Source organism: Leishmania martiniquensis, chromosome 22 (genome assembly GCF_017916325.1).
Source record: "Leishmania martiniquensis isolate LSCM1 chromosome 22, whole genome shotgun sequence".
Taxonomy (NCBI): Eukaryota; Euglenozoa; class Kinetoplastea; order Trypanosomatida; family Trypanosomatidae; genus Leishmania; species Leishmania martiniquensis.
Window position 1 is genome coordinate 635,361 of NC_090157.1, and position 26,829 is coordinate 662,189.

The 26,829-nt window shown below is 56.8% G+C and overlaps 9 protein-coding genes across 9 annotated transcripts; all 9 read left to right on the top strand.

Moving 5' to 3' along the window:
- Positions 1 to 2,091: 2,091 nt before the first annotated feature.
- Positions 2,092 to 3,171, top strand: LSCM1_02989 (uncharacterized protein; the record flags this gene model as incomplete). Its single annotated transcript, XM_067320543.1, has 1 exon — positions 2,092 to 3,171. One exon carries the CDS (start codon positions 2,092 to 2,094, stop codon positions 3,169 to 3,171), a length of 1,080 nt encoding a protein of 359 aa, XP_067178855.1.
- A 331-nt stretch (positions 3,172 to 3,502) lies between these two features.
- LSCM1_02990 (uncharacterized protein) lies at positions 3,503 to 7,171 on the top strand (the record flags this gene model as incomplete). The annotated part of the gene is made up of 1 exon (XM_067320544.1): positions 3,503 to 7,171. The coding sequence occupies one exon, from the start codon at positions 3,503 to 3,505 to the stop codon at positions 7,169 to 7,171; it is 3,669 nt and encodes a 1,222-aa protein (XP_067178856.1).
- A 908-nt stretch (positions 7,172 to 8,079) lies between these two features.
- On the top strand, positions 8,080 to 9,567 carry LSCM1_02991 (uncharacterized protein; the record flags this gene model as incomplete). Its single annotated transcript, XM_067320545.1, has 1 exon — positions 8,080 to 9,567. One exon carries the CDS (start codon positions 8,080 to 8,082, stop codon positions 9,565 to 9,567), a length of 1,488 nt encoding a protein of 495 aa, XP_067178857.1.
- A 1,025-nt stretch (positions 9,568 to 10,592) lies between these two features.
- LSCM1_02992 (uncharacterized protein) lies at positions 10,593 to 11,621 on the top strand (the record flags this gene model as incomplete). Its single annotated transcript, XM_067320546.1, has 1 exon — positions 10,593 to 11,621. One exon carries the CDS (start codon positions 10,593 to 10,595, stop codon positions 11,619 to 11,621), a length of 1,029 nt encoding a protein of 342 aa, XP_067178858.1.
- Positions 11,622 to 12,215: 594 nt separating this feature from the next.
- On the top strand, positions 12,216 to 12,941 carry LSCM1_02993 (uncharacterized protein; the record flags this gene model as incomplete). The annotated part of the gene is made up of 1 exon (XM_067320547.1): positions 12,216 to 12,941. One exon carries the CDS (start codon positions 12,216 to 12,218, stop codon positions 12,939 to 12,941), a length of 726 nt encoding a protein of 241 aa, XP_067178859.1.
- A 706-nt stretch (positions 12,942 to 13,647) lies between these two features.
- LSCM1_02994 (uncharacterized protein) lies at positions 13,648 to 16,536 on the top strand (the record flags this gene model as incomplete). The annotated part of the gene is made up of 1 exon (XM_067320548.1): positions 13,648 to 16,536. The coding sequence occupies one exon, from the start codon at positions 13,648 to 13,650 to the stop codon at positions 16,534 to 16,536; it is 2,889 nt and encodes a 962-aa protein (XP_067178860.1).
- A 2,657-nt stretch (positions 16,537 to 19,193) lies between these two features.
- On the top strand, positions 19,194 to 21,050 carry LSCM1_02995 (uncharacterized protein; the record flags this gene model as incomplete). Its single annotated transcript, XM_067320549.1, has 1 exon — positions 19,194 to 21,050. One exon carries the CDS (start codon positions 19,194 to 19,196, stop codon positions 21,048 to 21,050), a length of 1,857 nt encoding a protein of 618 aa, XP_067178861.1.
- A 129-nt stretch (positions 21,051 to 21,179) lies between these two features.
- Positions 21,180 to 22,022, top strand: LSCM1_02996 (uncharacterized protein; the record flags this gene model as incomplete). The annotated part of the gene is made up of 1 exon (XM_067320550.1): positions 21,180 to 22,022. The coding sequence occupies one exon, from the start codon at positions 21,180 to 21,182 to the stop codon at positions 22,020 to 22,022; it is 843 nt and encodes a 280-aa protein (XP_067178862.1).
- Positions 22,023 to 24,895: 2,873 nt separating this feature from the next.
- Positions 24,896 to 25,888, top strand: LSCM1_02997 (uncharacterized protein; the record flags this gene model as incomplete). Its single annotated transcript, XM_067320551.1, has 1 exon — positions 24,896 to 25,888. The coding sequence occupies one exon, from the start codon at positions 24,896 to 24,898 to the stop codon at positions 25,886 to 25,888; it is 993 nt and encodes a 330-aa protein (XP_067178863.1).
- Positions 25,889 to 26,829: the final 941 nt, after the last annotated feature.

Here is a 26,829-nt window from a genome sequence, read left to right on the forward strand (position 1 = left end):
GCGGCACCTGCGGATTTAGAAGGCCTAAGGGGGAATGCCCGTTTGAAGTTTACAACATGCAGGGTGGGCTTGGGGTGGGTGGAAAGAAACAGGGCTATTTTCGTTTCTGTCCACATGGAAACCTTAATGCGCCGCCTTCTCTGCGCCTGAAAAAATGGCTGCGCTGGCGCCGCTGGGTCACAGTACAAGGAGTTTTGGCAAGGCGACCTGCGGCGCCTGCAAAATGGCAACGGCAGAAACCGCACGCACACCCCGTCGGGCACAAGGGTGAAATTCGCTTCTTTTTGGTCCCCCCTTAGGCGGCGATGGATGCCTACGGGGAAAGAAGCAGGGGGCCAAGAATCTATCTTTCAGCCCCCCCAAACACATTAATTAGAGGACCTCGCGCTCGCTGTTTTTCTAGTCCCCAAAGCGGCGTTGCGCCAAGCTTCCCCTTAGCCCCTTTGAAAAGTGATGGCCGCGGGACGGAACCGCCCCGACCTGAAACTTTGAGCGCCCGGCAAGAAAGCCGGCACCGGGGACGGTAAGGGAGTACCCGTGCTTCGCAGAGACGGCGCCCACCATATAGATGGCGCCAACACGCGCGCTGCCCCAGGCCACCCCGATGCGGCGCCAGCCGCGATACGCCCGCCCCCCCATCACACCGCGGGAGTTTGCCGGTGCTATTGCTGGCGGCGGTGAGGCGCTGGCAAGGGGGATGGCGCTTGTCGGGTCCGCTGCGGAGTTGGTACGGCACCCCGCTGTCATGCAATTGTGCCCCCGCGTTTTGGGGTCGTCCGGCGGGGTTGCCCCCATATTGTGGATTCGGCGAGATCGCCTAGGAAGCGCTTAGGAAGCATTAAAGGTTTATCGAATGGTGAGGGAGATGAGTTGAAGGCCACTGATGACTACGGTTACGGGGTGGTGGTAGTGTTGTGCGGAATTCACGCGAAGTGGAGTACGCACGCTCGGCTGTTGGGTGGAGAAGAATGCGGCCTCACAGATGAGGTGCCAGTCAGCTACTGAGAAGACGCACGCGTCGGGGTCGGGAGGGGGACACTGTGGATTCTCCAGTCTGGTTGTGGCTCGTGTAAGTTGAGTTTGGGGTCGGTGTTTACTTCGCCAAAGGGTGCAAGGAAACATAAGGAAATGCCCAGTAGAAGGCGCCAGACCTAACGTACACCTTATGTGATCACACTGTTGGTTTTCTCACGTATCGGGATACTTGTGCTTTTGTATCGCAACTGCCTCTGTGAGTGAGAGGGAAGGGGTGCGGCTGAAAAAGCTCTACTGCTGAAGATGTGAATACGAGGGATAGCGGCACGTGTAGGTCGTTTTCTTATAAGGATCTTAGAACCCTGGCATGAGGATTTTTTGTCGCAGATGTTATCCTGTAACCCCAAGTGGTCGATCAGTCAGAGCTGAATTTGCCTGCGTTTGTTTTCAGAGTTGCAGGTTTATTTCACGTGGAATCAAGAACTGTAGCGGTTCTACAGTGATTGAAAAAAGTGAGAATGATAAGTACGCTCTAATACGCGCGAAGTCGGTTTCCCCAATTTCGAAAGTCATTGACCGCTGCGACTGAAACGATTGCTTTCTCTCCCATTAATGAAGCCAACTTTTTTTTAGTCGCAATATTTCAAAGCAAGTTTCTGGTTCTTCAGGCAGCATTACGCTAGCTAATTTCAGTGTCTACCGCTATGAAAACGACGTGCCGAACCAAATTTCAAGGTATCCTGGAATAGTGATGCGCATCTCAGTCAATTGTGGTTTCATGCTCGTACCCTCGGGAAGAGCATTCTGCTTAATGAGAATCCGGAAGCATGAATTATGCAGTCGAGCTCTATTCGCCATGCGGTAGGCCTTGTGCTTCACAGAAGGTCAAGAGCGGTGTAGATACCATGCTTTTTTTGAATTTCAGCGTTGGTGCAAAAGAGTTCAGTGAGGTTATCAGAATGTATTTTGTGCGCGTTGAGAACTGTGCCGGACATTGTTCTTTCTATGATACGAATTCCTAACCGCAATCTACAACCTTAACCCCTCTCTTCTTGCGCTGCTGTTTTAGGCCCGGAAGAACTGCCAACAATACATAGAGTAGTATCGAATAATAATATGAGGATGCGTTCTCTTCGGAGGGGCTGCTGCTATGGCGTCTTGGTCTGCCTGTTTCTGCTCTCAGCTCCCACCTACTGCAGGAGAAAGCTAACGGAGGTTCACCGGATTATTGCAGTGGGCGACGTTCACGGTGATGTCGATAGTTTTCTGAAAGCTCTCCGTATTGCAAATCTGGTCGAGGAGAGCGCAACGGGTGCGGCAGATGTGCTGGAGAATCCACCGCGTTGGAAGCACTCCACAAATGAAGCAAATGGGACGACCGTGAGAACGACGCTAATTCAAGTAGGCGATTTGATAGATCGCGGTGATCAGGACTTGCAGGTTCTGAATGTCGCCATTTCTCTTCAGGAGCAAGCAGCTCAATCGGGATTGAAAGACAAGGTTGTGCTGCTCATTGGAAATCACGAGCTTTTGAATCTCCAAGGACATTATCATTACGTTAACAGGAAGAGTTATGGTGGGTTTATGAGCGAAGCACTTCGCGCAGAAGGAATGAAGCCTACAGGCGCTTTTGGCAAGTACATTGTTGAAAATTTCAAGGTCGCGCACATGGATGAAGGAGTTTTGTTTCTTCACGCTGGGATCGAGACGAGAATGAAGATCAAGGACGTTGAGGCGCTCAACGCTGAAGTCCGTGAGGCTTTGCATCAAGGCGTGTCCAGGCATTCATACCTAGGAAGCAGCGGGCCTCTCTGGACTAGAAAAATGATTAGGGAAAGCATGAGAAACAAATGTGCAGACGTGAGGGCGGCGCTGAAGCAGCTTAACGCAACGCGTGTTGTCGTTGGTCACACGCCACAGGAATCAGGTAACATTGGGCAATATTGCGATGGGCAGGTGCTTGCAATTGATGTGGGCATGAGTCGTTGGATGTATGGAGAGGTCGCAGTGCTAGAGCTTGTATTTTTCAAGTACACCGACAGCATTACTGGGGCTAGCTCTGTTAACCTCGTGATCAGCGAGCTGCGCGAGGGTGTTTCGGGCCTTCTCCACACAGACGCTGAGGAGGGAAACGGCCTCGATGCAGCCGGAGGTGGCGACTCTGCTGAGGAGAATGATATTGTCGATGACTTATAGTTATACCATTCCAATAATCATCCTTTGAAAATCAACAAGCCCGCTTTTCGCAAGATTTTTTCTAATGCCACCTCTCAGCTTCTGCCTCTCTGCTCTTTCAAGGTTTGCACCAATGCTATGGCAAATGCGAAAAGTCTCTGAAAAAGCGCATATCAGTCTTCTGAATCTTTGAGAATTCACTGGAAACATCTTTATCGGGCGGAAACGAAGGCACTTGTTGGCCCCAATCGGTGCTGAAGTTCAGTCATGCTGTTGCCCCAAGTTCACGCTTGCACCCTTTTTCTTCCCCACAAAAAGAATCTTTTTCTCAAGTTATATAGGCCATCTACGAATGCATCCCGGCAGGGAATACAAAGGCGATCGCTTTCGCAGGCGCGCATATCACAGCCAACGAGATGGCATCGCTGGGCGATGGAATAGCGAACAGCAACTGGAAAGGCCAGGTGGCGATGGCAACCACCGAAGCGGCACAGGACAGGGCACTCCTTTCAACAGTGAACGAGACGTACAAGTGAATATTAATTTCGCGGGATATCAGGCAAGTCGAGCAGAGGTCGGCCCGATGCCGCCACTGGGAGACGTGAGGGGGTCCAACGGCCCCACAGTGGACAAAAACGATATTTCAACGTGGCGGAGAAAAGACTTCCACGAGTTTGTCAAAGCCTTCGTCGAGGATAAAGACTCCAACGAGCTTTTGTTTCCCTCGACCCTGACACCCGCCCAGCGAAACATTGTACATCGAATCGCAATGACATTTAATCTTGATCACAAATCTAGCGGCGAGGGTGCTGACCGCGCGCTAAAATTAACAAAAATTGGCGCAGCGATCGATGCACTCAGACGACAGCAAGAAGCTGCCGAAAGCGGGGTTCGTATCAAGACTATCGATGGGTATCAGGGGGCGCAACACCTCGAGCACGACCACCTTTCCGAAAGTGATATTATCTCACTCGTGGAACGACTCAAGCCGCACAAAAGCAGCATGACAACAGAGATTAAGGGCGTCGCGAATGCGGCACCCTCGGAGAGAAAGCGCTTCCACGTGCGTCAGGGAGGCCTTGCTGCGGCACCTAAACTTAGCCGACCCATTGACCGCGCTCCGCTGAATCAGTTTCGTATGTCGTTGCCAGCATACCGGCACGCGGCACAGATAATTCAAGCGGTTCAGGAGAATTCTGTGGTTGTCATAAGTGGCGACACTGGCTGCGGCAAAACCACGCAGATTCCGCAGATGCTCTACGACGCTGGAATTTTCGACAGGCACCATGACGTCATCTGTACGCAGCCTCGTCGAATCAGCGCACTCTCAGTGGCACAGCGCGTTGCGGCGGAGCGAGGTGAGGCCTCTGGAGACAGCTGCGGATACGTCATTCGTTTCGAGAACATGACGAGTGCGAACACGCGGATTATTTACCAAACTACGGGTATTCTGCTGCGCCGCCTCCACTCCGAGCCGGAGCTGAAGGGTGTCGCATGCGTCATTGTCGATGAGGTGCATGAGCGCGATGTAGAGACAGACTTTTGTCTGCTGTTATTGCGCGATCGACTGCGCGCACAAGAGGAGCATCCAGGAAGATACCCACTCCAGCTCAAGCTCGTAGTGATGTCAGCGACGGTGCAGGTCGACGCGCTTGTGTCGTACTTTTCTGGCTACAACGGCGGTCGCAATATCCCACTCATTACAATCCCTGGAACACTGTTTCCTGTGAAGGAGTTTTTCTTGGAAGACGTCTTGCGCAAAGTCGGCGCCCCGGCATCCGCTGCACCCGCGATGAGACTCGTTGCAAATCGGAAGCGAGAGACGCAGCGGGACGCCGGTGCGCCAGAGGCGGTGGGGAATGCGGTGTTGTACGAACAGCTGAAGTCGGTGGTCTTCGATACCTTTGACCGGGATGTAGAGGGGCTTGTTCCGTACGACCTTGTGTGCACTTTGATTAAGAAGATTCACGACGAGTCTCGCTCTCGTGCAGAGAGCATTCTGGTCTTTCTGCCTGGATGGGCGGCGATTTCCTCGATTGCCAATCGACTCAAGCGTTCACAGTTTGCGAGGGAGCTCTCTATCCTGATGCTGCACTCCAGCCTCACGACGGCGGAACAGCAGCGCGTTTTCGATCGGCCGCCGAAACACTACCGCAAAGTTGTGCTCGCCAGTAGCATTGCTGAGACAAGTATCACTATCGACGATATTGTCTACGTAATCGACAGCGGCCTCATGAAGGGGACGTCATACGACCCTATTGGTAACACCAGCGCCCTCAAGGCGACGCTTATCGGCAAGGCAAACGGGGTGCAGCGGCGAGGCCGTGCCGGGCGCTGCCAGCCTGGCGTGTGCTATCATCTGCTTCCCAAGGCGGTGTACGAAGACTTGCCTGGATTTCTCCCACCCGAAATCGTTCGATGCCCTCTCGAGGAGGTGTGCTTACAACTGAAGGCCATCGAGTCGAGCCAAAAGTGTGCGCACGTACTATCACGGGCGATGAATGCGCCGCCCACGGAGGCGGTAGAGCACGCAGTGCAATTTTTGACGGATATGGGTGCGTTTACTGCTGAGGAAATGATGACCAACCTGGGCAGGGCTCTGGCAGAGCTCCCTACGCACCCACTGTTGGGCAAGATGCTCTTTACAGCTGCCTGCTTTGGCGTCTTAGACACTGTCGCAACGATTGCGGCCGGTCTTTCGGTGAAGACGCCGTTCATTCGCCCGCAGGCCTTTGAGAGGAATGCCGCTAAAGAGAACCTGCTTCGCATGGACAACGGCCTTCTGTCGGACCACTTTTGCGTGGTAACGCTGCTCACAGAGTGGATTCGCAGCGGCCGAAGTTGGCAGTACGCGACTTCCCACTTTGCCGACAACAACACACTGCGCTCGCTGGAGCGAACGAAGCAGCAGTTCATCAGGCTGGTGCTCCACTCGTCGTTTGCGAAAGGGATCGCGTCCCCGGAGACTCACTTGTCGCGGTACGCAAGCAACAAGGGGCTGGTGAGGCTCGTTCTCCTCTGGTCTCTGTACCCGCGCCTCGCCACCATTGAATACCGTGCCAACCGGGACAGGCACAACCCTCAGGTGTTCTGCTGGGACAACAAGGCTGCTGTTTTCTCTACCAATTCGGTGCTGGCGTTCTACAAGCGCAAAGACTTTTGTGGTAACTCCTTTGTTGTATACTACGATCGCATGAGTCTTGAGGCGATGCTGAGCATTTTTGACGCAACAGCGGTGTCCCCGATTGACGTTGTGCTGTGCTTGCGCCAGCTGACTGTGCGGCCACTGCTTGATGTGCCAGCACTATTCTTGCAGGACACTGAGAGCAAGCTGGCGCCACCGGTGTACCTAGATGTGGATAACTTGCCAGGCAAGGAGAAGTACGCGGCGATGTTTTTCGATGGCGACAAGAAGTTGTACGTGGCCCCGAAGAAGCTGGCCAGCGTTCTTCAGACCTCGCGGGAGTGCTTAGATTTCTTCCTCGCCACGTGCATCAAAAGCGTGCGCGCCAAGAAGTTCCCAGACGCCCTGGTGCGTGTTTTGGCACAGATTGTGGGATACCCCATCACTGGCATCGATACGCCTGCCTCCACCGTTGCTGGGCCAGTGCACATGGATCCTGCTATTCAACGAATGCAGCCGGCCGGCGAGCATATACCCGCGTTTGCCCGCCGCCAAGTGCAGGGTGACGTGGACTCGGATGTCTCTGAAGACGAGGCACCGTTCTTTGGAGATGACGACGACGACGCATACCTGCATGAGTTGACCGCAGCCCAAAAGGCGTCAGTGACGGTTGCCTATGGTGACTTGGCGGTGTTCCGCTACGACGGTGCGGCAGAGCTCTTGTGCGCAGCCAAGAAAGCGGAAAACTTGTCATCTCTGCAGGAAGAGAAAGCAGAAGGAGGAGGGGTGAAGGCCGTTGGCGACAATGAGGAAAACGATGAGGATGGGGATGAGGACGAAGAGATCATCGTTGCCAACCTGAACCTGGCGGAGATGCCAGTTCCGCAAAAAGCGTGAGCGGCTCTCGAATGGACGGCTGCCTCTTTACGCTTTCCAGTTGTGAAGGCATCGTAATGATGGGCGGATGCACTGATGCTGATGCCAATGCTGTTCCCCCTCGTTGCGCCGATTCCGCCAGTTGTTTGTTCTCTTTAGGAAGACTCTGTAGCTCCTTTTTTTTCCCGCTCGATCGGTATACTTTTACAAAGGGAATGCACGTGCGATCTTGACCTTCGCATCGTGGACGTAAACACATGATCTCTCATTTTGATGTTTGCTCGCTTCTGTTGTCGCGCTGTTGTCTTCATGTGCAACCATTTCATAAGAAGAGTAGCTAAACGCTAGAAGAGGCCCTCGCAGCAGGCGTGAGCATTCACCCCCCTCCCCAATCGGACAGGAGGTGGAGCCCTCTGCGCACCGCTCCTCATTAATCTGCTTCGATGAGAAAAACGGCAAGGGCAGTCCGCGTTCTTGATAGGATGATGAGTAACGGATCATAGAGAGCTCCGCATAGTTTTGGGGCAACGTGTCTGCTCTTCTCGGTTCTTGCTGGTAGATAAAGAGGTAGCAGCCCCACGTCTCACAGGTGGATGAGCCAGTGAACGCGGCTATGCAGGTAGCAAGGAGCATTGCGGATTTGTCCGATGCGCTGCGGGGCGACAAGCGACTCAGCGCAGCGCTGATGTGGACGAAGCAGTGGAGGCAGCAGCCAAGAGACGCTGTTTGTGAGAAGAACAGAGAACTCTTGCCACTAAAGTGGCTTCTTCACTTCTTCTTCCTCTTTTCTGCGTAACGTTTGCGCGTGACATTGAGGGACTCTTGCGGGCATGCGGTGCAGGTACCCAGAAGCGCTTACTAAATCACCTCGGCCCACGGTCAGCAGGCAGATTACTTGCCATCTGGTAAGCCTCCATCAAGCTGCCAGTATGCTGTGCGTGAGGAAGATAGTGTTCATCGACAGGGCCGAGCCAGAGACTCTGTGGAGCAGCCACTTGAAGAAGCAATGGTGCTACGGTGACCTCATCGCCGTCCGCGTGCACGATTCTAACGAAAAGGTGCTTGGATCAACAATCCCCGCTCTCTTTACCCCAACGTCAGAGGCAGGGCACCCTACAGTGTGTGTTTCCTGGATCGACGAAGACCCGGTGGAGGAGCCGATGGAAGCTCAGACAGCGCCTGCGGCATCGCTGGCGGGCGGCTCACGTGACGAGGTCTCAGCCAACGAAAGCGAGCCAGTAGAGGCTACCGCGTCTACAGTGACGCCGGTGAGTACGATGGATGACTGCGCCCAGCATGCCAGTCCCTCAGGTGGTGTGGCCGCAGGCGCTGAGCTGTCTCCGACTTCGAATCCGCCACAGCCCGAACTTGCTGCCGGGGGAGCGGCTGGGGGTGATCGCACTGTTACTTCAGACAAGCCGTCCGCTGTTGCTTCGAAAACCGCTACAGGTGCGACAGCAGGTCCGGCAGTGTTACTGTCCTCGTCGGCGGCGCTGGCAGGCTCCCTGTGGAGCGAGGGGCCCACCGGGGAGGTCAGTGGCGATGCGCGTGTCTCGGCACCTGTGGCCCCGGTCGCACGCAAGCCCAGTTTCAGCGGCTGCACGCCGATCAGCATCTCTGGCGCACCAAAAGGCGAGCTCCACTTTCAAGTCATTACGGCGCTTGGCGCGAAGGTGGCCGTAGCAGAGGCGAATGTGCACTCGATCTTAAAGGATGACGCGTCAGAGTCACCCAACGTTCAGCACTACGCTGTGCTCATCACCTCAGTCAACGCAAATGCGGAGGGTGCAAGCGCGATCTACGCGGTGCTGGAGTTCAGCGTCGTCATTGGGACAAGGGATATCGCTAAGGTGGCTTCGCTTGCCGCCAGCGCCTCGTCCGCTCCGATGCCCACGCCGCTCCTTGCCGGTAGCTCTTGCGCCTTTTCCACCCACACCTTCTACTTCCCCTCCCAGTTTCTCGATGGGAAGGGCGTCTACGTTGTAACGAATGTGTTGTGCGTGGAGAGCTGCACGAACAACTCCGTAAGCTTGGAGGTCGCCTTGCCGGAAGGCTTGAGACGGATGCATGTATTGCCACAGAAGAAAGCAGTCCTCCAGAAGCGCGGCGACCGTGCCTACTTCACGTGCACCTGGGCTGTGCTTAGCCCGTACGTGGACACCGCTAGCGGCAAGAACGGCGACTCGAAGTCTGCGTCGCCTGGGTTTCACGTTTTGATTCGGGAAGGTAATGAAAACAGGGCGCCTGTCGATATCGAGCTGGTTGGTGAGCTTCCGCCAGCAAAGGCAGAAGGCGTGGGCCCTTATGTGTTTTTTGTGAATCACGCCAAAATCACTAACACCTCTTGTAATGCTGGTGATATGGGCGTCTTGATGGACATTTTACCCATCTCGCTCGTCACTCGTGCGGGCGCGTAGGCGGCTACTGCGGTGCGGAGACCGGCAGTCGGTGCGGCAGCCTTTTCACGTACCACATTGCCGACTTTAGACGACGTCTCCATGGCCATTCTCTTGCATAGCGCTCTCTCAGAAGCGCTCCACGAAAGGCATTGGGCGATGAAGACGGCTTTCTCTCTGTTCTTTATACTTATCAGCTCATCAAAGGTTGCACTTTTTCCCCTTCCCATCAAGGACGCAGGTGTGCCCTGTGCACCCAATTTATGCCTTCTGCGGGCAAGAGCGGAGGTGGCAAGGGGGTGGCCGGCAGGTGGGAGGACGAGACACAGACACACATACAGATGCATGGCATGCTCAACCCCTTGCTTCTTCCTCCTGCGCCCACGTTCCATATACCATTACGGATTTTTTTTTTCTTGTTGGCTCTCAGTAGCTGTCCGCTAAGGTTTCCCCACTGCATCGAACTCTGCTTTAGAGGTGAGCCGCTCTGCCGTGGCGGAGTCTCAGGAGTTCTTATGGTGACGAATGTCCTTCCTCTTCTCTCCCTTTGCGACTCTCTGGTCCAGCCCTCACGACGCGGGGGCACAATAGCATGACAGCGGGGTGCCGTACCAACTCCGCAGCGGACCCGACAAGCGCCATCCCCCTTGCCAGCGCCTCACCGCCGCCAGCAATAGCACCGGCAAACTCCCGCGGTGTGATGGGGGGGGCGGGCGTATCGCGGCTGGCGCCGCATCGGGGTGGTCTGGGGCAGCGCGCGTGTTGGCGCCATCTATATGGTGGGCGCCGTCTCTGCGAAGCACGGGTACTCCCTTACCCTGTCCCCGGTGCCGGCTTCTGCGGGGAGCCGGGGGCGCTGCGGGAAACGTGGCGGACGGCGGGTGGCGCGGCGGGACCGGGACATTGCCGCCGGGAACCTCAAGCGACGCCCTCAGCCCCGCGGTGGGCAAGCGACGGTCCAGGGGTTGCGGTGAGTCGGGCGTCTCTTATAAACGAGTATTGGCACACTGAAACACCATCGGCAGTTTAGCGTATCGCGCGCGTTGATGCTCGAAGCTGTCTTACTCTTCCCCCGTATATGGGTCTGCCATGTCGGTACTTTTTTCGAAGCGAGATGGCCTGCGCAACGCTACGGCCAGCTTCTTCCACCGATTCAACCAGTTGACCAGTCGACGCTTCGAGCGCCGACGAAGAGGACGGGTATCACAGAGACGATAAGGGATGAGCGCCTCTGGCGCCCCCGTGCATGCTGCCAAGGACGCATCCGCTCTTCTTGGCGATGGCCGAGACTCTGCTTTTGTTTCACGCGCTTTTCATTATATCGACTTTATCTTCTTGCCAGCAGGCGAGTGGGCAGATGCTTCGCTGCCGCGCCTCCTCCGCGGCTACTCGTCTGGTGCTCTGCTGCCTCCACCCGTCTCTCCCTCTCTCTTCTCTTCTGTGCCTCTTCTCCTGACTCTACCCACTCACACCGGCGCACATACGGTCCGTCTGTTTCCCCTTCTCTTTTGCTGTCTTGTGGTGCGCAGGGTATTGGATTGTGCATAATGGTCAAGTCCCACTACATCCGCGCCGGTCGCCTGGTGCGCATCCTGCGCGGCCCCCGCCAGGACCGCGTCGGTGTGATCGTCGACATTGTCGACGCGAACCGCGTGCTGGTGGAGAACCCGGAGGACGCGAAGATGTGGCGGCACGTGCAGAATCTGAAGAACGTGGAGCCGCTGAAGTACTGCGTGAGCGTTAGCCGCAACTGCAGCACGAAGGCGCTCAAGGACGCGTTGGGCTCGTCGAAGGCGCTGGAGAAGTACGCGAAGACGCGCACTGCTGTGCGCGTGGAGGCGAAGAAGGCGTGCGCTGCGTCGACGGACTTCGAGCGCTACCAGCTGCGCGTTGCGCGCCGCTCTCGCGCGTACTGGGCGCGCAAGGTGTTCGACGCGAAGGACGCGAAGGAGCCTGTGTCGTGGCACAAGGTTGCGCTGAAGAGGATGCAGAAGAAGGCCGCGAAGATGGACTCGACCGAGGGCGCGAGGAAGCGCATGCAGAAGGCGATCGCTGCGCGCAAGGCGAAGAAGTGAGGCCGTACTCCACCCCACCCCCGACTCTTCATATTTCTGTGATTTCGCTTCATTTACTGCGGAGCGGTCTGCTGTCAGATCGCTGTCGTGTCGTTTCTTTAGTTCGCTTTCATCTGAAGAAAAAGAAACGTGAATGGCTGAGGGACGACTGAGCTCATCACCAAAGACTAGGCGAGCAGTGCGTATCTGCACTTTGCATGGTCGAAGAGTGAATGCAAGTGCTCTTCGCTCGGCGCATTTGTTGTGGGCATGTGCTGTGGTGAGTCTCAATCGATTGCCCGATGCCCTCCCCCCATCCCCCTATGTACACGTGGAAGCTGGCGTTGTAGTCCCCCTCTACCTCAGCTATGGCCTCTAGAGACGCCAGGCCCATGTTGCATTGGCAACTTCATAGTGGGAAGAGCGGTCAGGTCGACATGCGTGAGCTGACGGTTCTTTCTAGAATATTTTCCTCTCTTCTTTGCTCGTTTCTCTTTGCACCGTACAGGCGTCTCCGAACCAAGAGCCGTACTGCCACCGCGGCGTGTCTGAGTCTTTCACGCGCGCACACAGACACACATACACTCTCACTGCATCGCGGAAAGCAGAGGAAAAATGATTCTCATCGGTCTCACGGGAGGAATTGCTTGCGGCAAGTCATCTGCGTCGCGTATGCTGGAGGAAGAGTTTCACATCGAAGTCATCGATGCAGATCGTGTCGTTCGTGATCTACAGGCCCCGAATGCTGCGTGTACTCGACGTATTGCAGCGCGGTGGCCCCTCTGTGTGAATCCAAAGACTGGGGAACTGAATCGAGCGGAATTAGGAAAGGTCATCTTCAGCGATGCAGAAGCTCGGCGGGAACTGGGGCAGATAATGAACCCCGCCATCTTCAAGGCCATTCTGAGACGCGTTGCCGCCGCGTGGTGGCGTGACCTTTGGCGCAGCGGCGCTGCCTCGTCGCCATCCATCGTGGTGTTGGACGCGCCTACCTTGTTCGAAACCAAGGCGCTAACTTACTTGATCAGTGCCTCTGTTGTGGTGAGTTGCTCAGAGGCGCGTCAGATCGAGAGACTGCGTAGCCGTAACGGTTTTTCGAAAGAGGAGGCGCTGCAGCGCATTCGCAGTCAGATGTCCCTCGAGACAAAGCGTCGGCTTGCTGACTATATCATTGAGAATGACTCTGCAGAAGACTTCGAAGCACTCCGCGGATCTCTACGCGCGTGCGTTTCGTGGATGTCGCGCCAGTCGGACAAGCGGCTGACGTGCATCTTTGGCACGGTGGCTGCTGCTGCGGCAGCTGCTGTGGGCTACGCCGGCTATCGAATGTTGTTAGCGTGAGCGGTGGGGCTTGTTGTTTTGCTTTGCCTGCACAAAGGCGCCCACCCCCGTCTCGGGTGAGACGTTTCAGTTGCCATCAAGGGGACGACTCTGGTCTTCGTTGGACGGGGCCGGGAGTAGAGTCGCTGCCTTTATATGGTTGGATGCTCTCTCTTTCACACACACAAACACACGCGCGCATGAAAGGAGGCAACAATCGGCTCACTGACACGTATGACGCACTCCTTTCTCGCTGCTTGATAGGAGCGAAGCGCAGTCTTCTCGTCGCATCACTGATTTGAGGCTGTGCTGACCGTGTGCCACACACTTCTCCGTGCCGTGAATGTCCCGCTGCGGAAGATGGACAAGTCAGGTGATGGCGCCGTATGGACCATCATTTGGCGTATGAAGGGACCCCCTTTTTTGTTCTTTCGAAAACTTTTGTTTCTCGACGCTGCTCTCTGCACAATCATCTTTGCTTAACGGCGCCACGGTGAGGATGTGTGTGCGCGTGCGTGCACATGCGTTCCTCTTTACACCCTGCGCTCTTCACGCCAGGATAACTTCGTCTTGCCGATCACACCGCCACTTGAAGCATTGCCATACACACGTAAGGGTGTCTCTGTAGGCCTTAAACAAAGAAAAGGCCCCCTTTGTTGTTGTGTCTCACCCCCCTTTATTCTGCTGCGAAAAGCTGAAACGATTCTTCCCGTTGCTGCGCCGCGGGATGCCGTCCGTTGAGTGGCCGGTGAGTCGGGTCCGCCAGGAGTTCGTCGACTACTTCAAGAAACAGGCACACACGTTTGTGCCTGGCAGCCCTGTCTGCCCACATGATGACCCAACGCTGCTGTTCATCAATGCTGGAATGAATCAGTTCAAGGCGCTCTTTTTGGGCACCGCGGACCCCAACACCGACTTTGGCCGTCTGAAGCGCGCGGCCAATTCGCAGATGTGCATTCGAGCTGGCGGGAAACACAACGACTTGGATGATGTGGGGCGCGACACGTACCACCACACCTTTTTCGAGATGCTAGGCTCATGGTCCTTTGGCGACTATTTCAAGAGGGAGGCCATTCAGTGGGCCTGGGAGCTGCTGACGGAGGTGTACAAGCTGCCAAAGGACCAGCTCTACGTGACCTACTTTGAGGGCGACGAAAAGAACGGCCTGGGCCCGGATTTGGAGTCGAAGGAGCTGTGGGGGCAGTTTCTACCAGAGCGTCAGATCATCCCAGGCAACGCCAAGGACAACTTTTGGGAGATGGGTGACACCGGCCCGTGCGGCCCATGCTCGGAGGTTCACTTTGATCGCATCGGTGGCCGAAACGCTGCTGACCTGGTCAACAAGGATGATCCGATGGTGGTGGAGATTTGGAATCTGGTGTTCATGCAGTTCGAGCGTCGCGCCGATGGGCTCCTTACCCCGCTGCCACAGAAGCACATCGATACCGGTATGGGTCTGGAGCGCATCACTTCTATTCTCCAGGGCGTCAAGTCCAACTACGACACAGATGCGTGGATACCCATCTTTGAGGCCATCCAGGCCGTTACTGGATACCCCAAGTCATACGTGGAGATCGGCAACGACCCCGACAGTGACGCCTTGGTGGCCTACCGCGTCGTTGCCGACCATATTCGCTGCCTGACGGCTGCCGTGGGCGACGGTGTCATGCCCGACTCTGTCGGCCGCGGCTTCGTGCTGCGCCGCATTATCCGCCGAGCTGTGCGCTACGGTGTGCAGTTCCTTGGTGCCAAGCCCGGCTTCTTTACGCAGCTTGTGGACAGCGTGTGCACCTCCTTGGGGCCGTTCTTCCCACACCTGAAGGACCCCCGAAATATTCAGCGCATCAAGGCGGTACTGACCGACGAGGAGCAGTCGTTTGCCAAGACGTGGGAGATGGGGCTGAAGCATTTCAACCATGCCGTGGACGAGTGTCGGGCAAAACATTCCAAGATCATTAGCGGCACCGATGCCTTTGTGCTGCACGACCGGTACGGCTTTCCAGTGGATCTGACATGCCTGCTGGCTGAGAAAGATGGCATGACGGTGGATCTGGAGGGCTTCAATGCGGAGATGAAGGTGAGCCAGGTTAGCTCGAGTCGTGTGGCGGCCGCCAAAACCTTCATCGACGCGTATCAGCTCGACGAACTCAAGACACGTGCTATTCCGCTGACCGATGACGCGGCGAAGTACGTCTGGGAGGACACCACCGGCGACGTACTCGCGATCTTTGACAAGAAGAACAGCAAGTTTATCTCTCTTCTCGAGCCTGGCAACGATCTTGGCGCCGAGGAGGTCGGCATAATCCTGAACACCACAAACTTTTATGCCGAGTCTGGCGGCCAGGTGTACGACACCGGTTGCCTGGTTGCGGCTAGCGATTGTGTGTTCGAGGTGAAGAAGGTGCACAACGTGGCTGGCTATGTGGTGCACGTGGGCAACCTCAGCGCGGACTCCACCTCCCCGATTCCCTCGTCTGCGGTGGTGCAGATGCAGGTAGACTATGAGCGCCGCCTACCGATCGCGGCAAACCACACCTCCACGCACGAGCTGAACTGGGTGCTGCGCCGTGTACTGGAAGGTAAACCGGATAACTTTATGGAGGTGCAGCAGAAAGGCTCCCTCGTGACGAATGAGATGCTCCGCTTCGATTTCAGCTATAGCACCAAGTTGTCGAACGAGGACCTTGTGCGTGTGGAGCAGCTGCTGAACGAGAAGATCCAGGCGGGGCTGCTCGTCTACCGCGAGGAGGTGCCTCTGCGGGCTGCAAGCAAGATCAATGGCCTTCGCCAGATGTTTGGCGAGAAGTACCCTGACCCCGTGAGCGTCATCTCCATCGGCGCTCCAGTCAACGAGATGCTGGCGAACCCCGAGAAGGAGGAGTGGCGCGATTACGCCGTTGAGTTCTGCGGCGGTACGCACCTCAAGAATCTCAAGGAGGCCGAAAGGGCGGTAATAATCTCAGAGGAGGCCCTCATGAAGGGTGTGCGCCGCCTGGTAGTGGTCACCAAGGCGGAGGCTGACAAGGCCATTAGGGCAGGGGCTGAGCTGAAAAGGCAGTATGATGAGCTGGTGAGCCGGGAGGCAACGGCGGCCAACGTGAAGGCGTTGTCAGTGCTGAACAAGAAGGTGGGCGACAGCGCTGTTCCACTTGTGCTCAAGAACGAGATGCGGGACAACATCGACGCGGCCATTAAGCAGATGAACGCGTTCCTCAAGTCGCAGGCTGCGGAGGCGAAGGAGAAGGCGGCAGAGGCGGGTAAGGCCCTCGGCGCGTCGTACGACGCCGTCGCCGCGCCATTCCTCGTTCACCAAGTGAACGCATTCGGCGCTGAGCGTGAGGCACTGCAGGCGTTTTCCGACGGCTTTTTCAGCACCGTGAGCGGACCGGTCGGCGTCTTCCTCATCGGCAGCGATGACGAGAAGGCGCTCGCTCTTGTGTCTATGCCAGCCGCTTTTGTAGAGAAGAAGATGAGCGCCGTCACGTGGGCCAAGTCCTCCATTGGCAAGGGTGGCGGTAAGCCCAACGCCGCTCAGTCTGGTCTCCCTGCCAAGGACGTCGCTGCAGCTGTGGCAAAGGCCACGGCGGAGGCAGAGAAGATGAAGGCGTCTCTGTAGAGTGACACTGCCCCTCCCCTTGACCACGGCGCTAAGTAAGTGCTGACGCCGCTCATGAGGCCGCGGCAGTCCTCGAGACCAGTGTGCTGGGGAGACGTGGGCCGTGGCTGGGGCGTCAGCCGGCCTCGACGACTCATTTCTCCTTTCCTCTCCGGTGCCGCTTTTCTGCAGTCGTGCATGTCGGCAGCGAAGGATAGGGGAGGGGCAGCTTCCGCTCTCTACTCTCCGGCTCGAAGAGGTGGTGACGGCGAAGCGAGGCAGAGAACCTTTTCGACTTGTGCGCCGCCTTTAATATCTTTAGTTGTCGTTGCCTCCCCTTGAGTTGGCCGCGAAATGGCGAGGAAACGCCGCCCGCGTCCACAAATACTAACTTTTGTGCTGTGTTTGCGCCGAATCTTTTGTTTTTTTTTTTCCGTCTTTGCCGGTACTCGGTATGCGGGCGAGGGGTGTGGGTCCAGAGAGCGCGTGTGAATATAACCGACTGGCCACGTTACACTGCAGTAGGCGCTACTCTCTTGAGCCTATCTGTTTCTCTATATGTGCCGGTCAGTGAGGGCGCTGAGGTACGACGGGGGGGCTGAGGCTTCTCTGTCTTCCTGTAACCCCTCCCCCTCCCCCTGCCACACTAATCTCTCCTCTTCCCTCTCTCTCGCCCGCATACCATTCTCTGTTTTTGCGCAGTCTTGCACCGCTGCCTGTCTCTCCAGGCTCCCGCTTCTCTCGTCACTGTTTCAGTTGTGATGCCCATGACAGCTTCGGGGCGCTCTCTCCCTTCCATTTAGTCACTCGCGCGACTTCTTCTCCTCGGTCTCTTGTCCATCACCAGCACGAACGGAGGCGGGCCATGCGTGTGCGTGTGTGGGAGAGCAGATGAGCTGTTCGGCTTGGGTGCTGAGGCATGTCCCTTGTCCCCTTAGCGCACCGTTTTTGTCGCCCTTCTCGGTCAATCTTTCTACCCATGCGGCGGATTGCTCTTGCCCCCTCTCTCTCGAAAGCCTTCCCTAAAGCGATTGAATCGAGAAGACGAGCGTGAAGTACAAATTCACCGACACCCACGTACCTAAAACAAGTAAAAAGTGCACCAGGTGCGGGATGCCTCAACGTAAGCGTGTGCATGGGTGAGGGAAGGCGTCCATATATATATATATATATATATATGCGGGTGTGGGGCGGCTTGATGCCCTGAGAATTCCGTAAGAAGCAGCATTTACAAGAAGTACAAACAAAGGGGAGCCAACACGCAGACACACATAGAAGCGCACAGGGAGAGGCGAGCCTTGCCTTCTAACAGCAAAGCGGTGGGGCAGTGACAAAACTGTACATGTGTGCAGCACTGCCAGCAGGAAGGAGTCGGTGGATGGGTAAGGACGCACGCGCACGGTCTGCGGTAAGCCTCATATGCCGTCTCCAACTCAGGCCCTTCCTCACTCCTCTTCTTGCTCCCTCTGGTGCGGCGTCATGTGCCGTGACGCACAGGCTTGTGATGTGATGCAGGCATCACATTGCGCCGAGCTCCTCCTCCTTCCCTACAGGTCTGATGCTTTCCTTTTGAGATACCGCACTGGTGGACTCAGGTGGCCCAGGACTGTTCTTGTGCGCTGTACAGCTGCCGCCAAGAAGGGGGAGACACCTCACCGTGTGTGTGTGTATGCCCCTTCGTAGTCCCACTTGCCGCCTTGCGGGCTTCTTTACAACCGCTAAGTGCTTTCATGTGACTTTCTCTCCCTCTTTTTTCTTTGCGAACGGGGTCCCCCTTTTCTCTCTCGATGGAGCGCACGTACCGTGTGACGGATGTCGCACTTGATTGCTTCTCCTCTCGCTGCGTCGCTTCCCGTTTCCGCTCTGTGTTGATGGGGAAGCGAAGAAAGGGTGCACGAAGCTTATCTTGTTAATAGGGGCACCAGTACTGTGTCATCAGCCTCGATTCTGTGAAGAGAGGAGGGGGAAAGGACGTCGACCCACCGCCCTTACCACCACTCCAAATACACACCTCCGTCTAGGGTGCAGGTTTACCCAAGCAAGTACACAGAAGCCAACACACGCAGTGTTCCATCGCTCACTAATTCAACGCGCCACGTTCTTGTCCGGCAACATCACCTGCTCTGCTTTCATCTTTTCTCTTTGCTTTCCAGGGTATCTGTGCGCTGTCCCTGTCTGCCTTTTCCTCGCCCTGTGTGTCTATCACACCACCCTCCCAAGCGAGTTCGTTGAGTCTCTGGCCGGTGCTGTGCGTGTTTCCCCACTCTCAGAGGAGAAGCGTGCGTGCATCACCAGTCCACGCACCACTCGTTCACGTGCGCGGTGCCGGATGCCATATCTTCTACAAAAGGGGTGGGTGGGAGCACAACAGCAGAGAAAACAAAAAGGACACGGTCTTTCTTGCACACTGCCGCTTTCGCTCTAACGCTCAGTGGAGGAGGACGGCGCACGCGAAATTGCGGCGCTGCGGCTGCAGGCAATAGAACCCTAGTCTTTTTCCTTGTAGGGTGGGCTCTTGGGCGCCACCACACTACGCACCTACGCGTACGACCAAACGATTAGTCACTGCACTGCTCCCTTTTTTTCTGAGCCCTCCAGACTGATCCTTTGGGACTGATTGCGCGGTAGGACAGAGGCGCCAGGGCTTAGTGGGGCAATTATATTGCCCTTGCGGTGCTATGACTGTATCCACGCCCTCCGCCTCGAGGGCCGCGGCTGCGCTGCCTGGCACCCTCGATAGCGTGGCTGCATCACATACTTCAGAGACGGGGAAGGAAACGTTCAAGCTGCTGGTGCGGCGTCTCGTTCTGGTTGATACAGCCGAGGACAGCGCGCAGTGGTCCTCGCGGGCGAAGCAGCAGTGGGGTGGCGGCAAGCCCCTCTTCATCTCCATCAGCAACAAGTTCAAGGAACACGGCAGCACCTCGCCGCAGAAACTATTGTTTGGTAATCCTCGGCATTCCCAGCAGCGGTCGTGGAGCGGGATCGAATGGCGAGAGGACAACAGTATATCAGTCCCACTAGGGGATGACCCCGTGCTGATGATTGAGGTATGCGTGCTCCGGCATGGCAAGAAAAGCGTACTGGGGCTCGGCATTATGAACACCCAGTCGATGTTGGCGGAAAGCCGCCAGTACACCAAGTTCACCGTTCATGTGCTGCCTACGCACACCTCCATCGACGCCTCCGCGGTGCACGCGGTGGCAGAGGTGGAGATTCACAGTAGTCTACTTCACGAGTCACCCGACTTCAACTTCACACCGCTCGAGTACAACTACGGCACCGTACGTGTGTCCACTGTTGACTTTTATTACCCGTCCTTCTTGCTCACAGGGACGGGTGAGTATATCGTGTCCAACGTGCTGTGCGCGATGAACATGACAGAGTTCAGCTCTCTTGCCATGCAACTAGTTCCGTTGCGGTCGGCGGCGAACTACATTGCCACAGAGCCCTCGCAAGTCATCACGGTGCGGCCACAGCAGCGCGTGTACTTCAGTGCGACCTGGAACCTGCATAGCCACGCTTGCATGAAGACGCTGGAACTGCAGCTCACGGTGAACGGCTCACAGAAGCCGTCAGCGCCGGTTCTCATCAAGGTGCATAATCAGGTCCCCCAGACATCAAGCAACACAGACCTGCCCTTCCACTATTGGGTAAACATGACGTGTATCACAAATCGACAGATGCTGCCGTCGCAGGAGTTACCCCTTATCCACGCTGTTCTTCCAGTGTACCGTTTCATCAGTCGTAGCGCCCCTATCGACCAAACCGAAGGCATGATTGTCGCCTTCGACAAGGACAAGGGCGAGCATGTGCTAGTTCGAGCCAACGGCGTGCCAGTGACAATGGGAAAAGTGTACGGCAGTGGTTCGTACCAGCGGCAGCCGCAATCGCAGCAGAGGCTGCGTTCGCAGAAGGCGGGCACCGGCGTCTCCGCGCTCAGCAGGCTGGAAAATATCGATCTCGACCCCATCAGCGACGTGACATCTCAGTTTGGCTTTGACGCGAACGCCTCCTTCGTCGTGCGCGACAATGCCGTCAGCAACCCCTTCCCGTCGCGCGGACCGCTTCTGAATCTCTCGCAGAAGACCTGCTTGTGCACCATCGCTCTCGGGCTGATTCGCGGGTTTCCCATGGTTTATGAGCCCACCACCGGCCTGTCGCCATCCTTCCAAGTCAGTGTGACGCTGCTGGACCAGCGCGGCTGGCAGATCGTGCATGGCGAAACCCTCCCTAGCTATCACAGCGCCAGCGGCAGCCTGCGATGGGCGGAGCAGCTGGTGCTGAGGAAGTGGCCAGGCGCGACGTCCCAGCAGTTTGTTCGCCTCAACCTGACTGAGGTGCGGCCCCGCGACGGAGACGAGACGCCAATCGGTGCCGGGCTCATTTCGCTCCCTAGTATGCAACGCCTATACACGCAGAACCCACTGAGCGTGGCCTTCTATGTGTACGAGACGTACTCCTTGTACGATCAGCTGAACTCATCGTCCCTGTTAATGAAAGACGTCAACGTGATCTTCTCAGAGCTGAGCTGACAATGGCGGCGGTCTACGTCGCCGTGAAGAGTGACTGTTTTCTCTTTGCGCTTTGGCATTTCCTTTCCTTCACTCCCCTTTCTCGTTTTGCCTGAGGTTTACCACCGCGGAATCCCATCAACCATCGACATGATTCTTTCTTTACGTCGCCTCCTCCACGAACGCGTGAGCCCTCATGCAACACTGCGGCGAGCTGGCTCTACATTAGCGCGCACGGTGGTGCGTTTGCGTCTTGCCAGCAGGCGAGTGGGCAGATGCTTCGCTGCCGCGCCTCCTCCGCGGCTACTCGTCTGGTGCTCTGCTGCCTCCACCCGTCTCTCCCTCTCTCTTCTCTTCTGTGCCTCTTCTCCTGACTCTACCCACTCACACCGGCGCACATACGGTCCGTCTGTTTCCCCTTCTCTTTTGCTGTCTTGTGGTGCGCAGGGTATTGGATTGTGCATAATGGTCAAGTCCCACTACATCCGCGCCGGTCGCCTGGTGCGCATCCTGCGCGGCCCCCGCCAGGACCGCGTCGGTGTGATCGTCGACATTGTCGACGCGAACCGCGTGCTGGTGGAGAACCCGGAGGACGCGAAGATGTGGCGGCACGTGCAGAATCTGAAGAACGTGGAGCCGCTGAAGTACTGCGTGAGCGTTAGCCGCAACTGCAGCACGAAGGCGCTCAAGGACGCGTTGGGCTCGTCGAAGGCGCTGGAGAAGTACGCGAAGACGCGCACTGCTGTGCGCGTGGAGGCGAAGAAGGCGTGCGCTGCGTCGACGGACTTCGAGCGCTACCAGCTGCGCGTTGCGCGCCGCTCTCGCGCGTACTGGGCGCGCAAGGTGTTCGACGCGAAGGACGCGAAGGAGCCTGTGTCGTGGCACAAGGTTGCGCTGAAGAGGATGCAGAAGAAGGCCGCGAAGATGGACTCGACCGAGGGCGCGAGGAAGCGCATGCAGAAGGCGATCGCTGCGCGCAAGGCGAAGAAGTGAGGCCGTACTCCACCCCACCCCCGACTCTTCATATTTCTGTGATTTCGCTTCATTTACTGCAAACAGACAGAGGAAAACGTTGCCGACGAAGTCGACGGGCTGATGTGCTCGCGTAAGAGCAGCCCGGCACACGACTGGCACACGCTGGCGTGGGAAAGGGAGTGCGACCCGGCCAACGGCAGCAGACGACGGTCGTGCCAGCCGGGCGGAGCGGAGACACTCTTGGTGGCTGTGCGGCGCTGTAGCGCAACGGCCTGGGCGGTAACGAGCGAGTCCTTCGGTGGTGAGCTGAGCGAAATCCTTCACTCACCTTGTTCTACGCCATTACTTTCTCGCTCGCAGCGGCATGCGTTTGCATTGACGCCGCCCGTTTCACCTTTGCTCCTCCTCCTGTTGGTGCAGCCATGTTGAGACTACTCGCTCTCCTCTTTCACCTCCCTCTCCATCCTCGTTGATTTTGACGTCCACCGCTTTGGCCGCGGCTATACCGGGCCAGACGCCAACACACTACTCAACACCGGCATTAGTAAGCGGAACGAAGAAACGCGCAGTCACAGGAAGAAAAGCTAAAGGGAAGAATACGGAGGAGGAGGAGGCAAGTAGAGCGTGCAGGACGTCCACCGCTCCCTCCCTTCCTCCCCCCACCCGCGACTCGTCTAGTATCCTCTGCCCCTATACTCTTCAGGCTCATGCGGATGGTACAGGGGTGCACTTACGGACCGAAAAGCGGGCACAAGACGAATCTCCCTACTTCTTTGTACGCATAGCGCGGAGCGACCCACCAGCGGTGTCTCCTCTCTCTTTTTATATCCCTTTATTTCCGGCTCCCGTTGCTCGTTCTTTTGTGTGCATGAGCGTTACATCACCACCCCTGGAAGAGGACTGAACATACACACGCACAGGAACGCATTACAGAGGAGCCCTCGCAGTCTGTTTCCCCCTTTTTTGTACTCGGTCTTTCTTCCGTACGTCCTCTTCCTTGATTCGTCCCTCCTCTTCCCTCAGCGCTACTGTATCTGTTTGCTGTTATTCTCGATTCCCCCCTCTCTTCTTCCTCTCACCTCTCTCGCCCCATCACTCTCAGCGACGTCTCTCCCCTCCTGCGGCTTCCATTTTTCATTGGCTGCTGTTTCGCCCGCCCTTCTCTGAAGCCACCACCACTTACCTCTCCGCCCCCCTTCCCCCATTTCCAAACGCTTCACGTTTCGCTGCCTCAGCCCACACGCGGTCGCTCTGCCCTGCTTTCGTGTACGCCTACGTGTGTGTGTGTGTGCGACTGCGACACGTGGGACGAATAGAAGGTGTGAGGGCCGCAATCAGCTGCATATAACACACTACGAAGCCGCACGAAGTTGAAGGGGCAGGTGCCCAGCCGAACACGCGACTAATCCGAAAAAAAAACAGAAAGGAAGGAGAGGGTGCGAGTGCAGTGTGCTGGGGGTACGTGCGAGTTACATTGGAGTCTTTCCGTGCGCGTGCAAACACATCTCCCATTTTTGCTTACTGCCTATTTCGTCCTGGCGCTCCCCACACTCTCTCTCCTCCTCTCACACACACGCACACCTCGACGATTGCCCCCCTCTTCGCCCTCAGCATTTCATCCACGTCTCGAATCCGCTACTTTTTCTGTTTTGTGGCCGCTGTCACGTTTCTTTTTTTTTGTTTCGCTTCTTCGATCTTTCGGTGTCTGTGTGTGAAAGTGCCCTGCCGTGACAGCGCGTGCAGTTCCTCCGCAGTCTGTCTCGACTCTACCCAACTGCAGCCCTTTTAAAAATTGCCTCTTTTTTTGGTTATGCGCAGGCGTCCCCTTTGGCCCTTCCGCAATCCCCCTCAACGAGCGCCAGTGAGGAAGGAAGGCTGTCTCCGTGGCATCACACGCCTCCTGCCACGTGCTCGCGGTAAGGCATCAGACGTCGCAGCGGGTATACACGCTCACAGACATTTATCCCCACCCCAGGGGAGCCTCAGTTTTTCGAAGAGCCGGGTACACGGACGTAGAGGTGGCCTCACCTGCGATGGAGGCAGGATATAGAAACCTGCACCCCCCTCTTTCTCTCCCTCCCTCCCTCCCTCTCTCTCTTCACCCGCACCTCTTGCGCCCATTGTGGCGTATTTGTGTACTTCTTGTGTTCCTCTCTCTACGTGTCCCTTTTTTTTGGGCCCTATTCGGGTGTTGCAGCGCGCTCGTGATTGGGTGGCGAGCTTTCTTCCACGCCATCACCTCTCTCACACACAGCGGAAGGCAGTCTCTTGGCGCGCTCCCTACACTCGCACCTCCAACAGGGCACCAGCCGAAGACGGGCAAAACGGTTGTGTGCGTGTGCAGGGGTGCGGGGAGACGCGAGTCGGTATCTGCTGCGCAAACATAATTTTCAGACGCAAAGCTCATAAAAAGCAACCGGTGAGGACTCACCTCCCCGTCCTTTCCTCTACCCGCGCTCCGCGCATCGACAGAGAGCAGTACCATCGAGGGAGGTTCTCGCCCCTTTGTCGCTCGTAAATCTGTCCGTGCTCGTAGTGGCATATCTCTTGTATGTTTTTTGTTTTTCTTTCAGCCCTGCTGAAGCGGAGGCTTCCATATCACCACGCTGTGTCTCTTACGTATAGTTTTTCTGTTTCTTCTCTCTTTCCTCCCTGTCCATCTCCCTCCCTCCCTCCCTCCCCCCTCTCTCCTCTCCTCCTTTGTGTGTGTCCGTGTGTTCGTGTATGTGCAAGCGCCATCTGCTTTCTTCTTGTGTTGCTCTGCGCCCGCGCATTTGAGGGTTACTCTTCGTTCTTCTGGAGGCAACGTCACACTCCGACACTCTTTGACGTTTCCTTCGGCGGCTCACCCTTTGTTTTCTTCGCCTCGCCGTGTACGTCGGTAACAAATAATGACGGATCATGCACTGCTAGCTGGCACGGCGCCAAATGCGCTTGAGCAGCCGGCAGGCGCCGGGCTGGAGCCCCGTCATGCCACCCCGGCACGCAGCTACTATAATTTGGCTGGCTCGTACTCCGTGCTCGGCTTTGCCGGCAGAAAAACGCTTCCAGAGCCGGTGCCCCCAGACGCATACTGCACAGTCCAGAGGCCGATGGAGTGCCTCTCTCGCCCACCTCGTCTACTGGCAGCGAAGCCTTTGGCAGATGCGGCAGAGCTGTTGCACGTGCCGGTACCTGTGCACCCCACTGACACCCCACTCGTGCTGCCAGCGTTTTCTCCCAGCGAGGGGACTCGCAGACCTGTGACCACCTGCGCACATTCGCCTTTTCGCACTGTCGCCATGAATGACTCAACACTTGTTGTCGAGTCGGCTGTGGCAGAGGGAAAGGCGAAGCCGGCCCTCCATCCACCAGCGCGGAATGTGCGTGTGCGGCCTGCAGCCGAGATAATAGCGTCGCCGTTTGCCGCGAACTGCGCATGCGTTGAGCAGCTGCCCCAGTGCGGGCAGACAGTACTACCGACGCGTCGGCTGCGGAATCGCCACGCCTCACAGACCAGGACCCCACCCAAGTCCAACAAAGCAAGCAGCTCGGCGACGCTGTGGAGTGAAGCCTCGCTGGAGGAGAATATGCTTGCCTTCTTCGGTTCGCAGGATGGCGCAATGGGCTTGGCAGCGAGCCTGTCTCTGGGAGCCGACCACAATGCCCCCGCCTGCAAGGATTCGTCTTGGGCCGCCGTCGATACGGCACACAGCAGCCTATGCGGTCTTTCCATTAGCGACTGCATTTTTTCTGCCGAGACGACTGTGACGGACAAGTCCTCGGCCAGCAGCGCTTTCCGCGGCCGCGTCATTGACCCGCAGGCGGCCCTAAGTTTTCATAGAGACGGAGCCCGGCGCCATCGGGGGGTGCCGAAGGCTGGCAGCGACGCAGAGTTTCGGTGAGCGGTGGCCAAGCTGGGGCGTTTTCTGCGCATCTGGGCTCCCGACTTTGGGAAGGTGCGCCTGGGTTGTACGCCCCCTTCTCCCCGCCTGCACGCGCGCGTGCTCCTTCGTTTTGCTTGGCGTGAAAGCCTGCCGCGCAGCAATCACGCTTCCGTGAAAGGGGTGTAAACGCTGTCTCTAAGGGACGCATGCGCCAACGAGGAGCTCGTACCATATTTGCGGATCGCTCTTCCGTGGCGCTCCTCCTCTCGCTGTCTTCTCTCGGTTTCCCATACCTTTGCGCCATCGCCGCATGTGCCGAGTCGTGTGTGCCCGCGGTGCACTCGCATCCGTGCCCATACCTCCCCCCTACCTAGTATATGGAGCGAGTTTTTGTGGACACGTGTGCCCATATATATATATATAGTATGTGTATTCCCCTTGAGCTGCCTTCATCCGAGACGGCACGCTCCTGCACCCTCCCCCCTGTCCGTATCACACTTGGATTCGATTCGGCGGATTTTTCTTTTTTTCTCCTCTTTTTCGCTTCTCTCTTTGCATTTTTGTCCGGCAGGTTAACAGTAGGAGACCCTCAGTCACGTCGAGGCAAGCGGGAGGGGAGGAGGAGGGGCCGCCCTGCCCCTCTCCCTCCCTTTCTTCCTCTCCTTGCATTGTCTCTATCTTTCCTCGTGGGCTCTTCGCATCCCCTCCAAAGAGAGAAGAAACGCAGGAGAGAGAGGCGACAACAGAAGCAGTCGCACCCAACGAAAAGAGTGCGCGCCCGGCTAGGCTTCCTCTCTCCTTGTGCCCCTTTTCTTCTGCTCAGCTTTACAGTGCCCCCTCCCTCTTTCTTCCCACCCCTCTCTCCCTCACACACACACACACATTCCTCCTCTACTGTTTGGTCTTTCCCCGAGGTATCGTTGACAGCTCTTCCGTTTCTTCGCCCCTTTTTCATGTTC